We start from the raw sequence: 16,642 nt of genomic DNA, 5'->3' as shown, positions 1-16,642 counted from the left end.
TCCAAAAAAAGCCAGCAGTTATGTCACATCAGATGTTCACATTTCCTGTATGCTGTACTTTTTTGAAATGAAAGTGGATAGAAATATCCACCAATTCCAACTGAGTCATAATGGAAAAAAAAAAGAAGAAATAATACAATCTCCAACTAGAACACAGATGTTCTCCTTGTTCCGAGTCAGATTCTCTGACAGCTTGCATGTGGGTGAGCTTGCGACACTTTTGAACTTTCCACTGCGAGCTCTTGATACTGCATCATCTTCTGTCTCGCTGGTGGCAGTGAGATGCATGTTTGAGGTAAACCCCAAACATTCTCCAAGAGCAGCACGGCTGTGTTCTTTTCCCCCCTCTGGGTGGTGTGTTTACTGTTCGTTCCCAGGTCACTCTGTGGTGGTTGCGGATTGTGTGTGTGGTCATTTTGCTAAGCTGGGGGATCTCAGTGGCCTCTGATGGCTTGTCAATACCATGTTTCCACAGAGGGGGGGGCTGAGTTAGCGGTTTTATGTGCTTATCCTGTCCCTAGTAGTTAGAGAGGGAATTTGACATGACACTCAAAAGCAAAAAAGGAAAATAGGTTTTATTATGAACGGGTGGAGCAAAAGTGTCTTCTTTTCATAGATTTGTGTGTGTGTGTGTGTGTGTGTGTGCGCGCGCGCGTGCGCATGTGTGTGTGAAAAAACCTACATGGCTGATGAGGAAGATATGCAATCCAAGTGCTGCCCCCGAGTGGCTCAAGGTGTTCGGCTATCCATCATATCACACACCAGCCCCACACCTCTTCTCTCTCATTCCATTGATTTCTAGTTTTCCTCATTTTTTAAAAAAAGGAGAAAATAGTAAATTAGTGGCCAAAATCAATTACATTTCAATCAAGCTTTGACCGTCCTGTGTTTTTTTTTTTTGTGGTCTCCTTCAGGTGTCTGTTTAAATGTTGATATATTCTTTCACAAGTATAAAAGCTATTGTTACAGAACCAATAATACACTCCAGCTTCAGAAAAGTTCTAATTGTAATTCATTATATTAGAGAGCAGGAATCTGAGGTAGCACCTCATCCCGGCCTCATGTTTTCACTACTTGCTAGAACAGACGCCTTTTGACTGATAACAAACTTTTTTCAGGTTTGATTCTCAATGTTTCTCACATATTTTCTTCCTGTCTCGCTCACGTGTTTTTGCTCAGTGCTCAATCGCTTCATTTTTTCCTCATTGTCTATTTGCTTTCAAGTGTTTCCTGGACTTTTGCTCTCTTTCTTTCTCACTTCTTTCCTATGTTAGTTTATCATGGGACAACAGGCCTGGTGTAGTGATTACAGGCCAAAGGTAGGTCCAGGGAATAATTACATATCATTTCACGGTCAGGCCTCTGAGACTAAAACAAGGTTATTTGAGAGGACCAGACCTTTTTTTTTTTTGTTGTTGTAGTATTTTTCCAAGTGTGACATTTCAATCCCCCTGTGGTAGGAACAGGACTTCCCCGACTGGGGTTTGATGCAGCAGGATGAAACTATTGCACTATGTGTTATTGTTGCTACTTTGTCTCTTTTTGAGACTTTTCATGCCTTTTAGCTCATTTTATTATCCTCCCTCTTCTTTAGGTTACAACACAGTTGTCCGGATCCCAGCTGGAGCTACCAACATCGATATCAAACAGGTCAGCTACTCCGGAAAGCCAGAAGATGACAACTACCTCGGTGAGTAAACTGTGCGTGTGTGCATATGTGTCTGTGTGTGTGTCAGTAGGATGTGGTTTGAAGCAATGTTGTATCAAATTGCAGTTGGTTTTTTTTTTTGGGGGGGGGGGGGGGGGGGGGTCAGTCCCAAATGGAAGTAGTCCAACCTCATAAACGAATGAATATATTGGAAGTGGTCCAACGTCATAAATTATGACGATATAGCCTTCCTTGTCAGTTTATTGGGTGCATCTAGATAAGAACAATGTAGTATTAATGCAACAATAACAGAACAGTTCTTTTTCTGGTTTTATTCAGAAGTGTTTTCAAGGTCTTTTGGGGAACTCTTGTTGGCTTATACTGATAGATTTTCTTAATATTGTGTATTTTTCACATAGAATAGTAGCGCAACTCTTCATTTCTGTTTGATTATTCTTTGTCAGTTGTACCCAGTTAAATGACAAGAGAGTGTATATTACAGCTCCCATCACATAGGTTATATACCATTATCCCCTCACATATACCATCCAAACCTGGTGACCCAGAATTGTAGAGGACAGCTCCAGGTGATTCAGGGTAAGGAGCCTGTTGACTAACCATGAATGAAGGGAAGCTGTCATTTGTGCTGATTTGTACTGAGTTTCTTTGGAGGAAACGTAGAGGGGTGTTGGAGAGAGAAGGTTGGGAAAGCAAATGGAGTGTCAGCCCAAGAGAAAGATAAATGAGGCAGCAATAGATGCTAATTAGAGGCATGTGGAGTCCAGGATGAAAGTTGATATGGCAGTGTTGGTTGAGATAGACCTACCAGGTGTGTGTGTGTGTGTGTGTGTGTGTGTGTGTGTGTGTGTGTGTGTGTGTGTGTGTATTTGAGACAGTTCAAGCCAGGTTCAAGGTTTTCTCAAGTCAAATTGTCAGAAAAAAAAAAATTTGTCAGACTCTCGTTGTGTCGTGAAAAGTGGAGCGCCACAACCGCAGTGAGTGAACATTACACTTGGTTAATATTTGCAGTGTTGTGCCATTTTTGAATCTTCAACTGATTCATTTTGTAGAATGTGAGAACATCAGCTTAGCCAACAGCAACACAGTCAAATACAAGTCTTGCAAAGATTTGGCAAAGTGGAATTTGAGCTTTGTCATTTCTAATAAACACAAGTAATGTAGTTGTTAATTGTGGAGCATTAACAATGTGTGTTAAAAGGTGAGGACAAAGTAGCAGTAGGAATCCCAGAGAGCCATCTGTGGAGGTAGAGGGGGTGCACTGGAGGACATTGAAGGTTTCAGAGTGTGTAGGACTTTAAAAAGGGAGGAGGCAGCCTCCCTTGTGTAACTTTGTGTGTTTGTACATTGCTTTTGTACATTTCTGCAAAGTGTCAGTGATGATTGTTATTGTCAAATACGCCACAGACCCCCACAGTCGTCCTTGGGCTTAAACTGACGTCCAACAATGGGCTGGCTTGTATGAAAGCAAAGTTGCGTCTAATCACCCACGCACTTGTGGATTGTGATTAACTGTGGGTTTTCTTCTTGGAATCATAGTTCTTACATAGAGAAGGAGGAGGCCGGTGTTCAGTTTGTCTTGATGTGTGAGTGTTGACCATGTGTTAAATGTGTCTGCATGTTTATGTGCTTGTTTGTGTTTGCAGTCAGCAGGGATCCTTTGTTTGTGTTGCAATGTCGGTGACTGAAGTCGGAGAGTCACGCAGTCTAAATCGAAATGACTACTATTTAGGGCCTCCAGTGTCTCTCCATACATACCCTGCAACTATGGTTTTTCAGAACAATAGGTTGGGAACACACAGACTGTTGACTTAACATATAGCCTGAAATGATAAACGCCACATCACGTGTAAACATTCCCATAACTTCTGTTCCTCAAGAGGCAAACTTATTTTAGCAATGAAGCATTCCTCGGTTTCCCTAGAATTCTTCCATGTGTCATGTTTTTTTTAGTTTTGTGGTGAAAAAAATGTGAAATCAATCTGTTTTCTTTCTTGATTCCAGCATTATCTGATAGCCAGTCCAACTTCCTTTTGAATGGGAACTTTGTGGTGGCCATGTTCAAAAGGGAAATTACCTTCAAGGGAACAGTTATAGAGTATAGCGGCTCGGACACTAAAGTGGAACGCATCAACTGCACTGAACGCATTGAGGAGGAGCTCGTTCTGCAGGTTAGCAGGAGAAAGCGTTCGTCTCGCTGTCTTGATGTCCTATATTTCCTCCATCACACTGTAGTGCACTGCTTTGGTTTTGTTTCTGCAACTCTTTTCTCCTTTTCTGTTGACACCTTGAGCTTAATCTCTGTCTGAAAGTGTGATATCTGTGTGGAAATAGACACAATGAGACATTACCATCTTTTTTAACCTTGACTTTCCCAACATTTCCGCAGGTCTTGTGTGTGGGAAATCTCTACAACCCAGATGTCCGTTACTCCTTCAACATACCTATCGAGGAACACAGGGAACAGTTCGTGTGGGATCCCTCGGGCTCCTGGCTCGAGTGCAACCGCATCTGTCAGGGTAAGATCCCTCTGTCTGGGCATCCGAACGTCCGTGTATGAAGAATATGATCATATTTTAGGCGGTTGGGTGAACCTTAAAAAGCTGATCAACTGTGCAAATGAAAAATAAATTTTAGGCCAATTTTCATGGTGCATACAGTAAGGTGCCCCCTTCCACCTCCTGACACGACTTGTGGTTTTGTTCCTGGATGCCTATGTTGGAGCATTGTTATGTCATTTGATTCCCTAGGCTGACCAATGTTTAGCCAAGCAAGCCCTATACAACTTTAGAGGACACCAAATACATGACAACAGTCTGTCCTGAGTCATGAATTAGCTTCTCACTCTTTGAAAGCAAGGAAAACATTCATATTACTCACAAACTATTGCATTTTCTTGCCATCTCAAACCAAATCCATTTAGCCTGTTCTACATGATGCCCTTAATACCTAATCTTCTTCACCTGAAGCCCCCCCATCACGTTCTGAATCCCTCTAATGTAGAAAATAGAAATTTACCCCAAGTGCGAACTTAATAGGACTATAAAAAGTCTTATGAGAGCGAGTCATATTACAGGGGCATAGATCCAAGTGTCAGTACACATTAGCATCAGCAAACTTTTGCATCACTTACACACACTTCTGGATTCACTCATTCCCTCCTTCCATAAATCCCCCTCCCGGCAACCCCAACGTGACCCTGGGTGCTCACATCAGCCGACACCTTCCCCTTATCTTGGCCCTTAACCCTCACATTTCCCTTTCAGAGGTGAGCTAGTCAGGCTCCCGGTGTAATTGTGGGTTTTGTGAGTGACACAGAGCCCTCAGGCTGTAGGATGTAGGACTACATGTCAGAAAGATGGTGAGAAAAGGTGATGAAATGTGACATTTTGGCTAGTGAACTGTCTTCCAGATGTTGTCTGACTTAAACCTTACTTTTCTATGCATATCTATCTGTACGTGTTTCTATGTAGGTGAGCGGAGACGAAAAGCGGTGTGTGTACGTAAAAGCGATCACCTTGAGGTATCGGACCAACGCTGTGAACACTTACCTCGTCCTGTTGCTGTTACTGAGCCCTGCAACACCGACTGTGAAGTCAGGTGTGCATTTATTGCACAAATATAAACACATGCAGCCATAAAAACAAATTCCTCCACACCAACATTTTTATATTTCTTCTCACACAGGTGGCATGTTGCTGGAAAGAGTGAATGCTCAGCTAAATGTGGTCCAGGCTACCGCAGTCTGGACGTCCAGTGTATGAAGTACAGTCTGATGAAGAGACAGAGTGACAGAGTGGAGGCCAGCACCTGTGGAGATGTTGCCAAACCCCAAACTAGAGAACCCTGCCATGGGGACTGCCTTCTCAAGAGCTGGCAGTACAGCGCCTGGTCACAGGTACAGAGGGAAGATCTACAGAGTTCTGGACAAGCAGACTAGTTACAGTTGAAAAGCAATGCTAGTGAAAGTGATGCATTTTCAAGACTCAGATATGATTTATGTGGAAAGGCGTATTAGAAATGTTTCTCTGCTGTACACTCATAACATCTAGACATCTGATTTCCCTTGTGCACAAACCATTGAGCCAATATTAATGGCAGAAGTGGCAAAAGAACACATTCATTACAAATGCAGAGGTACGGATACTCCCGTAAAAAAGAAAGATTCATACAAAGGTAAAATTACCGATTCAACCTATTTTTTCAAGTAAAAGAAGAAAAGAGGCGTGGATACAGACGTAAAGTACTCCTCATTGTACTTAGAATTATGAAGTACAAGTCTGTTTTCACTTTCTCTAATGCTCTTCAAAAATCTGAATGCAAACAGGCAAAAACAATCAAATGTAATATTACACATAGAGTATGAATGTGAAATGTATCTTTTAATCAAAAACAACTAGAACACAGTGTGTTACTGGCTATTACTTTGTTTTTGTCTGTTGTGCATCAAAACTTAAGTAACAGGCCCATTTTTAAAATGCAAGGAGTAGAAAGTACAGATATTTGTGTTAAAATGTAGAGTAAAATGAAAAAGTTGCCAGAAAAATAGACAGTCAAGTAGAGTACAGATACCTACTTACGTCAAGTCAAGACTAAGTTAGTAGAACCTGAAACACTATTAGTCTGATACAGTGTGATGTAGTTAAAATTAGATTTCAGGTGGATATGATCCTGAAGCGTTGTATATCATGCACTGTGTTCTTCCTCAGTGCTCTAAGACATGTGGACGTGGGAGTCGGAGCAGAGAATCTTACTGCATGAACAATTTGGGCCGGCGGCTGGTGGACAGAGAGTGCAGCGAATACCAGAGGGTGGTTACTGAAACCTGCAATGACCAGCCGTGTCCTAAGTGGACTGTCAGCGAGTGGAGTGAGGTGGGAACCTGTCACACACTGAAAGACGAATGGATACACACAGACTCACTAACAGTCACAGTAAAAATGGATGAATGGTAGTTTTTTTTAAAGCTCTTAAAGGGGACACAGCAGACCTCTGTGCACCCAACAAACCAGTGTGCGGGGAGACGGGTGACTCATCAGAGAAAGAATAGATAACCAGAAATGATGTGCTGAAATGGTTTGATTCCACTCGAATGTTTAGCGTAAATGATTTTGGTGCCGTGTGGATTTGATTGTTTCTTCCTTGATTTTTTCAGTGTTGCTATCGCGGATAAGATGTGGTTGGTTTGATGGTCTCATATTTGTCCGTTTTAATCACTGCAGTTTTTGTTGTCCTTGTTGGACCGTTTATACAGTCAAGTCTAGTTAACCTTGTGTTTTTGACTTCTAAAATGAACCTCAGTCGATTAAAAGAGTCTGCCAGGGTTATTATGAATTATTGTGGAAAAAGTTAACTGGATCTGCTCAAAATACACCAAATATGTTGTAGAGAAATGTAGTTCCATCCCTCGTAGTGAGTTGCATAGACAACAATATATGCCACAACACAATGAAGCTGTTCAATGAACAATGTACTATGGTGTCCTGCATTGTGTTTTAATTTGTCATGCATCAATATATTATGTCACGAACTTTCACAGCAGTCTGATATAACGGTCCTTCCACTGCAGAGACAAACTTTATGTTCTTATTTGTCTTCCCCCATCATCATATGAAACTTCCACACTTCCTCAGCTGTCTCTCTCTCTCCTATCCCCCCAGTGCCTGGTGACCTGTGGGAAAGGGGTGAGGCACAGACAAGTGTCCTGCACCAATGGAGAGGAAAAGCTGAGTGAGCATTTGTGCGAGCCGTCCAGCAAACCTGCTGCTGTGGGGAGCTGTGAACTGCCTGAGTGTGCGTCCTGGCAAGTTGGTGTATGGGGAGCGGTGAGTCCTGCGCGCGCACACACACACACACACACACACACACACACACACACACACACACACACACACACACACACACATGTAGATAAGACACAGACACATTGGGTGAGGTGACATGCAGTATTTGACTGAGGAAATAGGTTTCATGTGTGGCTGGCAGTTGAGGAGTTTGAGTCCTATCAGTTACTGTGTGTTTGTGTGTGTGTGTGTGTGTGTGTGTGTGTGTGTGTGGTCAAAGAGAACAAGAGAGAGAATGTGGTGGGTATGGGAGTGACAGTGTATATTTCAAGCGTGTGTGTGTGTGAGTGTAACTTGATATATGAATGAGTTACGGAGTGTGGTCTGACTCCAGCTGCCATTTCCTCTAAGTTTCACTTGCCCTCATATCCTGTCAGACTAAACCTGACCCACAGTGCACACACACACACACACACACACACACACACTCACTCAGACACACACATACACACATACATTCCGTTTTTGTATAGCATAGCAAGTTAAGCAAAACCTGAATTCAACCTGAGCTGAATAGGAATCTTAAGTCGTTCCTTGTCTTGTAGACCTATAATTGATTCCCTCACGTGTGTGTATGAAGTCAGAGATAGTATTGTTTACAGAGCTGGAATATATTGACCTCTTAATACCTGTGTAATTATAATTTGCTGCTCAAATAAACCCATCCTGTGGCACTTCCTCTGCTCCCGTGTTGTACCTAAACACCGTCGTATCGCCTTGAATGTGAGTTAAGAATTGGGTAAAGGGTCAAGATAGTGGGTGTGTGTATATGAATGAATGTATCACTATATGTTTGTGTGTCTGAACCAGTTCACACCTTGACTGCATTCAGCTGCATGTCTTACTGTATATATGTGTGTGACTCTGTCTTTCAGTGTGCAGTGACCTGTGGCCATGGCTACCAGATGAGAGCTGTGAGGTGTGTGTTGGGTGACTACGGTAACACAGTAGACGACCGAGAGTGTAACGCTGCATCGAGGCCCAGGGACAGTCAGGTAAAGAAGAAAAATAATCATAAATGTGAATCCATTCATGCAGCAAAAGGCTCTGTTAAACTATATGTCCACATTTTTGTCATTGCCTTGATTTATGAAGCTTATATTTGATACAACATTCACTATACATTTGTCCTGTGCCATTTTGTTCCATCTTATGTTCACCTAGAAAAAAGTGCATCAAAATAATATCAGCATACAGAAACTGCACACTTCAGGCTGAATGTGTCTCCTGTTTCGAACCTTGAATGAACTTTACTCATTGCAGCTCTCAGTTAACCTGCTAAAATATTACAGTTTCATTTGCTGTTGAAAGTAATTTTAGCACATCACAAATTAACAAAAAAGAAATAATAAAAAAAGTTTCCATTAAAAACAAGAACAAACTGTCAATTTTGACTTGGGCGGATGAAATAAGCTGTCAGTCAAATTAAAGAACTGCTGGTCGGTACTTTAACCTGACGTGCCGTACTCACATTCGTGCTGAGCCAAAGCGTTTAGGCCTCTTATTTTAAACTTTAAATCAATCCTACATTATTGCATTAAAGCCAACATCAGGCAGCGGCACTCAGTGATGTAGGCTTTTGGGTACAGCAGTAAACAAAACACTGGCATGTTATCGCCTATTAAGTTGTAGCTCATGTGTTTCCAAACACCTCTGGTAGACACAGAGCTGCATTAGCAGTGAAAATGATACACTGACTAGAAGTTACTCTCTTTTTTGCAGTGTTTTATATCAGTTGTGTGTTTGTGTTTGAAGGACTGCGAGACGCCACCGTGTCCTTGGGCTTCTCCAGCTCAGAGCACACCTCGTCCTGACAACTCTGCTCAGCTCCTGACTCAGTGGAGATATGGTTCCTGGACTGCGGTAAGGAAATAAATCTAGGTTATTGGTTCTGTTGGAGCTCATTATAGCCTGGAGGTTTATCTTAAATAATCCAAACACTATATAAAAGCAATGTGGTTTGGGGTTTTTGTTAAATTGTAGACTCAATTCTTGGATTATTATTTTTTTCTTTTAGACACAAGAATTTTCAAGAGAAAATAATCTGCTGGGCTCTTGATTCAGATGTCCTCTGACAAAGAAATATGAGTAAATGGAACAGATTTCATATGTGTGTGTTTCTGTTAGGTTGATAGATGAGAACCACAGTCAGAGATGATGGATTTCCTGTTATTACATTTTACTTTATGTATTAATATTTGTTCAGATTGCACAGGACAATGATCCTCTTTGGTATTGTCCTTTTTTCCTGTGCTGCATCTATACGATACCCCCCACACACACACACATGCACACACACATACAGGCTCCTCTGTCTGGGTAGAGAGGCCCCTCTGTCTGTCTCTCCGATACTTTGCATTGTTTCTCGTTGCAAATGAAAACCAGATTTCATCCAAACACGAGTCTTCGGTTTCTACGATTGAAGCCCGTCTGTCAATCTGTAAAACGGTGTGAGCTCACATGTCAAAGAGGCCAGAGTTGGTGTGGTTTTACAGATATGCACACATACACTTGCATGCATTCTCCCAAATAGCGGAATTAGAATGTCACTGATACGAGTGGGATATTAATGGGAGTATTTGAGCTGGAGCCATTTGATTGCATTAGGTATTCGTCCACATCAGAGGTGTGGACTGCGATGTCCTGCTGAGATGGCAGACGCTCAGGTGCGTAAGCAGGCAAATGTTAATTGTTCATGGACATCGTTCATTATTGAGAAAATCCTAAAGTCCTTAAATGTTGCCTTGTCTTGAAAAAGTCTAATTATTGTAAGAAATGGTGGGTTTTGTCTCAGTATATTAACCCATCTGAGGTATAATTTGATCTTGTATCTTGAAAGAGTGAAACTTAAAATAAGTTAAATTCAATTTTTACCCCCAGTTGTGGTACTTTTTGTCTCATGTGAGATGGAAACACAGTTGATGACTGATCAAGTGAGCGTTTGCAAGGACATGCATGGACTTTAGTCAGAGCTGCAGCCAACTTGAATCTGTTTAATATTTGAATGAGAGGGAGGAGAGATTAAGAAACTTAGGGTTGTCCTGATGGATAAACTCCCAATATTTGCATCAAAGTAATGAATGAAAACAAGCCTAAGTATGCATTTCCTTGTCCCAGTCTTGACACATTTGAGTGGAGCTAAACTGGAAAACAGATTTAATATTGGAAAAATCTGGTCACTCGTCACAGTGAATCGAGCTTGACAATCAAACGCAATGGTGCGTGTCACTGTTTTTCATCTCGGACATGGAAAAATGTACTGTACATCATATTAATCATCCTGAAGCAAGAAAGAATTGTGGGAAACATTCTCAGCTCACAAATTATGTCTTGGACCATGTCAGAGTCTCTTTCATTGGCATGAAACAAGGCATCATGTTAGGAACTTGAAACTTGCATCATACTTGCTGCTCCTCTTTAAACAGTATTTGTGTCTTCCTGCCATCATTTAGATCTTTTTATAAATACTGTATACAGTACAGTATTCTGTCATTCCGATTGGAAGCTACCAGTTTGCAAAGATTATGTTGCACGTTATGGCACAGAAAACCGGCCACGCTCATTTTTTGACGCACTCTCACTGTACTTCATGATCATTTTGTGTTGGGAGGAGCAGCGTGCTGTCAGTAATAATGTTCTTTTTGGAGGCTGTGGTTAAATGCACCAACATTTCATAGGCAGATTCTTTGGTTCTTACAGCAGTTTGTTTTTCTTTTTTTCCCCACAGTAGAAATCCTCCCTAATCCCAATCTGTTGGGACTTGTGTTGTTTGGGTTTAAACAAGGCATTTGACAAAAGTAGGGTCATCTCCATCTTCCGGAAAATGGGACAGTCACGACTTCAATATCTACATTTTGACTTGAAACAAGTTCAGATAAACATAAAAAGATAATTGTTAACTGAATTTAAAAAACAAAACAATTTACAAACTTTATAACAAATACATAATCCTGCCCTCCAGTGCTCAGTGTCCTGTGGCAAAGGGAAGCAAGCGCGCTATGTCAGCTGTAGAGACGCTCAGGGAGGAGTGGCCGACGAATCATACTGCGCCCACCTGCCCCGCCCCCCAGAGACCTCCTCCTGCTTCAGCCCTTGTGGCCAGTGGCGTGCTGGGGAGTGGTCCTCTGTAAGTAAAACTTTGGACACTGTGTCCAATCCATACAGATGTTTTTCACAATGCCGTTATCACTCAGAGCCGAGATGCTGTGATCTTGGACAGCTGAGTGTTGATTTGTGAATGTCAGCCAGAGTCTTGATGTCATTGCTTGACTGGGATGATTTTACAGTTCTGTCATTATCATGTCTTCCTATGCTCCCATTTTAGAAAGTTCCTTTTTGTTCCGATTGAATTGTTAGTTATAGACTCATGATGCTTCAAAACATAAAGCAATGGATGAAAACTTCACCTCCTAAACCCGAGCTCGATTTAGACCAGTTTTAGAACATGGAATATCTCCTACAAATACCTATGATCAGAGAGAAAGTGACTGGATGTGTGTCCTTTGTGTCAGTGTTCAGTGACGTGCGGCGTTGGAAGAACCACCAGACAAGTCGTCTGCTCTAACTATCACCAGCCGGTCGACCAGTCTTTCTGTGACCCTGATGAGAGACCTGCAACAGAACAAGAGTGTACCGCTGCACCCTGCTCCTCTATCTACCACCGTCAGCGCATCAATGACCAACCGTACGGATATCCTCAGGACCCAGGACGCCATCCCGGCCACAGCAGCTGGAATGTGCCATCAGCAGACAACCAATGGAGAACTGGACCCTGGGGCGCAGTATGTACAGCCTGTGAATTTTGGGAGGGTGAATTATGCAATAGTGTTAGAATGATGTCATAGCCTTTGCATGGTGATTTAGTTTCGGAGACCAAAATCATCATAAGAAAGCCATTAATGAATTAAACGTTATTATGTGTTGCAACCGTAGCACACAGCGTTCGTGGTGTTGTCATGAAGGCCGGTACAGCATTTGTGCGTCACTCTGTAAACACATTCATATGAGCGCAGATGGCGGCTGAGCTAACAGATGTTTTCATTTCCCAGAGAAGAGGTGCCGAACATGGCGAGGGACTCGCGGGCAGTGTGTAGTGTTGTGTGTTGATGTGAAGTGTTCTGTAGGCGTGTGGTCCATAAAAGATGTAGGTATTCTGAAAATAGATTTAGCCAGACCGATCAATGATTTGGGCTTTGAATCGTTTTTTTTTAAGAAATGTTGAAATTGTTGTCGTACACTTCGACCTGTCAAGTTTGTTGAGATTTGCACAAAATTTCCTTCTGCCAAAGCAGGAGGATTTGAACAGTCGGAGGCTTTAATTGGTTATCAACATTCCACAAACCTCAGTGTTTAAGTTATTCATTCTTGGCAAAGTAGAAATGATTGACACACACACCCACACCCACACACACACCGCCGCTTCATCTCTGATTGACAGTTGGTGCTTTTCTGAATGTGAATTGGAAGTGTTGTTTGCATATATTTGCTCAGTATATTTTTGGCTGGGATTTGTTCTCACCAAGGAGTCTTCAGTGCTGCTTGTATTGCTGTCAATACAAAAGAAACCCAAAAAACTATGACACACATTTTCTTTGAACATGGTGGAGAGTTGTAGCATGGACCAGGACAGAACCCATTCAACTTTGGAGCAGATCCATTTAATATTGTGAACAAGGTCTTTTTTCTTTTTTTTAACGTATGATTTAGTTATTATGTAGTTTAGTAAGGATTTGAGCGTTTTGGTTTTCACCCAGTGGGTGTGAAATCAGTGAGCAGTTGGCTGTTACTCCACCAAAATCATTCCAGATAAAATATTCCCATTGCAAGATCCTCTTAGCTGAGACAGGCGTTCCCAGGTTATTATACTGTCTATTTTCATGTTTGTGGCTTGCACATAAATGTTTTTTATCTTATCTGAAAGCCGCAAGAAGAACATTGCTCCATTTATTCTTTTCACTTTCGAGCAAAAATACAGTGTTTTCCATTTTAGAAAGACAATTTAGAAATGTACAGCTGGGTTTGGTCTTGATTAAACTCAGGGATGTATACATGGCGTAATGCCTTGTGTTTTCTTTATTATATATTTGCCTGTGCTGCTTTGGTTTTGTAAATGGTCAAAAAAGGATTTTAGATTAGTATAATCTGGAAAATCCCTGCAGCAATCCACGCAGCAGCAGTGATGTATAATAATTTAAGCGTGATGGCTTCAGGAACAGATATTTGTGGTGAAACACTAAATTAAGGTTCTGCAAGCTTTCCATGACCTTCCTCAGTGGATAGAACATGTTTAGATGTATGGAACTTCAGTTACTAGATGAGCTGGTCATGTAGAAGGACTTTTTCACAACTATTTACAGACCTTACCTCATCTTAATTTACATAATACATATTTACATACCTTACATTATTTACAAGTAAGTCCAGACCACACATTCTGGTCATCCACCATGATAAAGAATAGGCATACTGGGTTATTTATCTGAAACAGAGTTTACCAGGACCTTCTGTCCAGGTCCTACAGGTTGAACTGTGAGTGTATGTGCCTGACACGCTGTGTGCTCCTCAGTGTTCCAGTACCTGTGCAGGAGGCTTCCAGAGGCGAGTGGTGGTCTGTCAGGATGCTGACGGACGCAGCAACAGCTACTGTGATGAGAGGGTCAAGCCTGCTGAGTCCAAGAGCTGCAACTCTGGACCCTGTCCTCAGTGGAACTACGGTGTCTGGGGAGAGGTGAGGTTTCAGTTCTAGTAGTTACATTTCCCACACAGCTCTTGAGTTTCATCCTAACCATCTGTAATGTTTTCTCTGTCTGATCTGCTAGTTAGACAGGACATTAATACCTGATCTTTTTTATTTGACACCCTCAGTGCACGCAGACCTGTGGAGGAGGACGGAGGACTCGCCTGGTGGTCTGTCAAAGACCCAACGGTCAGAGGCTCAATGACTACAACTGTGACATCCTGGACAAACCGCTGGACATGGAGCAGTGCAACCTGCAGCCCTGCCCAGGCTCGGCCTCCTGGAACCGCCGACCGTGGAAGCCGGTACGATAGTACTACCTTGTTCTCCTCCAACCCTAAATCTTCCTCACTGATGGTACGTCACTGTGAGTAGACGTGGTGTGTGCCAGAATGACATCAGGCTTGTGTATTGAGTGTGTTTGCAGTCTAGAGCTGTAGGAGTTTCAACTGAGTGCTGGGTATCTGGATCTGCTGTTGGCGATCCAACTCCAGCCCACCCAGATGGGCCCTGCAGTGGCATGGTGCTGATTAAAATCAAGAAAAAAAAAATACACAAAAACTCAATGCTGCTTCACTTAGGGGATCATTAAAAACACATGGATCCCAATCCGAGCACAGGCTCCTAATTAAACCCTATAAATCAGGACAGTGTCCAATAATGCCATGTATGTGTAGAGGCATAACACTAGAAAATATTTATTGCATATATGAGGCGTGAAGTAAATGTTTTTTTGTTGTTTTGCTGTCTTCACCCTGTATCTGAAGTACACAAGTGTATATTTGTGTATAAGAGTTTATATTATGATCTTAATTGAACAGCAACAATTGACTGTTACTGTATTTTGTATATGTATCTTTTGTACAGTATGATTTTATTTTTCAAGTAGTTGGTTTCTTCTATTTAATATTTTTGCTGGTGCTCTTGGTCAGACCTCTTTGAGTAAAAACAGTTTGTACAGAGGAAAATATTTTCAAAACCACATTTCATTCATGTTTTGTTTTTTTAATATATATTTTTTGTACCTAATTTGAAATGCGATTCAGAATGGCTTCATCTCGTTAAGATAGGTTAAAATATCTGATATCATCTGATCTTGTCACAGTAGATAACAAGTCTACAAAAGAGTCACACAAATCTCTGAAGCAAAAACTAATTCACAATTAAAAAGAAGAAGAATTGAGACATTCATACTATAGGGATGAATCTATGTTAATTCTAAGTATAAGTATTATCAGTTTTAAGTAAAGATTGCTAGTCTGACAGATATATGTTTTATATCAAATAGGAAAATGGGTATACATGCTCAGTCAAGTATTTGATTATATGGTTAATATGCACTCACCTACCGGGCCCTTGTTAGGTGATATGTTTGTGCTAAGGTGGCAGTTTTACATGAAGATACGTGAAGTTAGTTTTCCCACCTTAGAATGAATTGATTCATTCTTGTACAAGTGTGCAGCGTCAGTGCAGTTCAACAGATGGAAAACTGTCAGTGCAGTACATGGAGTTTCTCAGCTTTCACCATCATCTGTAAAAACAAACTAAAGCACGCAGATACCTCCTACTTTTGAAAATATAGCGATACGTGCTGTGTCTTTATTCCTTTGGCCAGTTCTTGTATTTCTGAAGGATTTTTTTTTTTGAGTGAAATTTATTTATTTGTTTACAATAGGTATTAAGTGTTGCAGCTTTAATGTTTTGTCCCACCTTTGACTGATGTAACACTTCACTTGAAATATAGTTTTTGGGCTGTCATTTGTCTTCATTAGTGAGGCAAGTTTTACACTTAAATGCAACAAAACCCTGTGAGCGGCATCCTTGTTATGTTTACTCTGAGATATCTATTAGAAACTAGCCTTGCACACACACACACACACACACACACAAACACACACACACACACACACACACACACGCGCGCACACACACACATATGCTATGTCAGGTAAAACTGTAGTAGAAAGACCGTCACTGTCTGGATCATTTAAATCAGTCCTGCAGGAAATTGCAATGAATTTGTTTTAGGTGAATTTTTGCAATATTTGTGTGAATGAAATTTCCAAATTCAGAACCGCAGCATTTATAGCGATCCTCCTGGAGAGGTCAGGCAAGATAGACTTGCTAGCATTACATGTCAAGCATCATAGCGTAGCGTGATTTTCCTCATTAGGTGGTCGTTTGTAAGTTCTGCTAATTCGTGCAATTTTATTGCCAAAAAAAAAACAAAAAAATCTCCGAAAACCTTGCAGATTGCATCACAATTTGGGATAAAATCCCACTGCAAAATCAGCAAAGCATTTGTGTTTGCAACAATCACAAAAAAAATCTCTTAGTGGGATGGAAAAATCAGTGAGCAGTCTGAGAGCATATCGTCACTTGAGCTGACAAATATAC

General features: G+C 41.4%; 1 protein-coding gene across 2 annotated transcripts in view; it reads left to right on the top strand.

Moving 5' to 3' along the window:
- Window positions 1-16,642, top strand: part of LOC147259167 (A disintegrin and metalloproteinase with thrombospondin motifs 20) — an 80,910-nt gene that overhangs the window by 42,933 nt on the left and 21,335 nt on the right. For both annotated transcript variants that reach the window (XM_086209458.1, XM_086209459.1), the window contains exons 16-28: window positions 1,595-1,690; window positions 3,671-3,837; window positions 4,056-4,185; window positions 5,140-5,266; window positions 5,354-5,564; window positions 6,376-6,540; window positions 7,327-7,491; window positions 8,385-8,504; window positions 9,265-9,372; window positions 11,471-11,635; window positions 12,021-12,290; window positions 14,075-14,236; window positions 14,374-14,550. In XM_086209458.1, coding sequence (XP_086065584.1) covers window positions 1,595-1,690; window positions 3,671-3,837; window positions 4,056-4,185; window positions 5,140-5,266; window positions 5,354-5,564; window positions 6,376-6,540; window positions 7,327-7,491; window positions 8,385-8,504; window positions 9,265-9,372; window positions 11,471-11,635; window positions 12,021-12,290; window positions 14,075-14,236; window positions 14,374-14,550 — 2,063 coding nt within the window. The remainder of the gene's footprint in view (window positions 1-1,594; window positions 1,691-3,670; window positions 3,838-4,055; window positions 4,186-5,139; window positions 5,267-5,353; window positions 5,565-6,375; window positions 6,541-7,326; window positions 7,492-8,384; window positions 8,505-9,264; window positions 9,373-11,470; window positions 11,636-12,020; window positions 12,291-14,074; window positions 14,237-14,373; window positions 14,551-16,642) is intronic.

The sequence above is a fragment of the Aulostomus chinensis genome, chromosome 7 (genome assembly GCF_037954235.1).
Source record: "Aulostomus chinensis isolate RoL2024-O1b breed Wild chromosome 7, RoL_Achi_v1.0, whole genome shotgun sequence".
NCBI lineage: Eukaryota > Metazoa > Chordata > Actinopteri > Syngnathiformes > Aulostomidae > Aulostomus > Aulostomus chinensis.
This window is presented reverse-complemented; position numbering and strand designations above follow the sequence as displayed.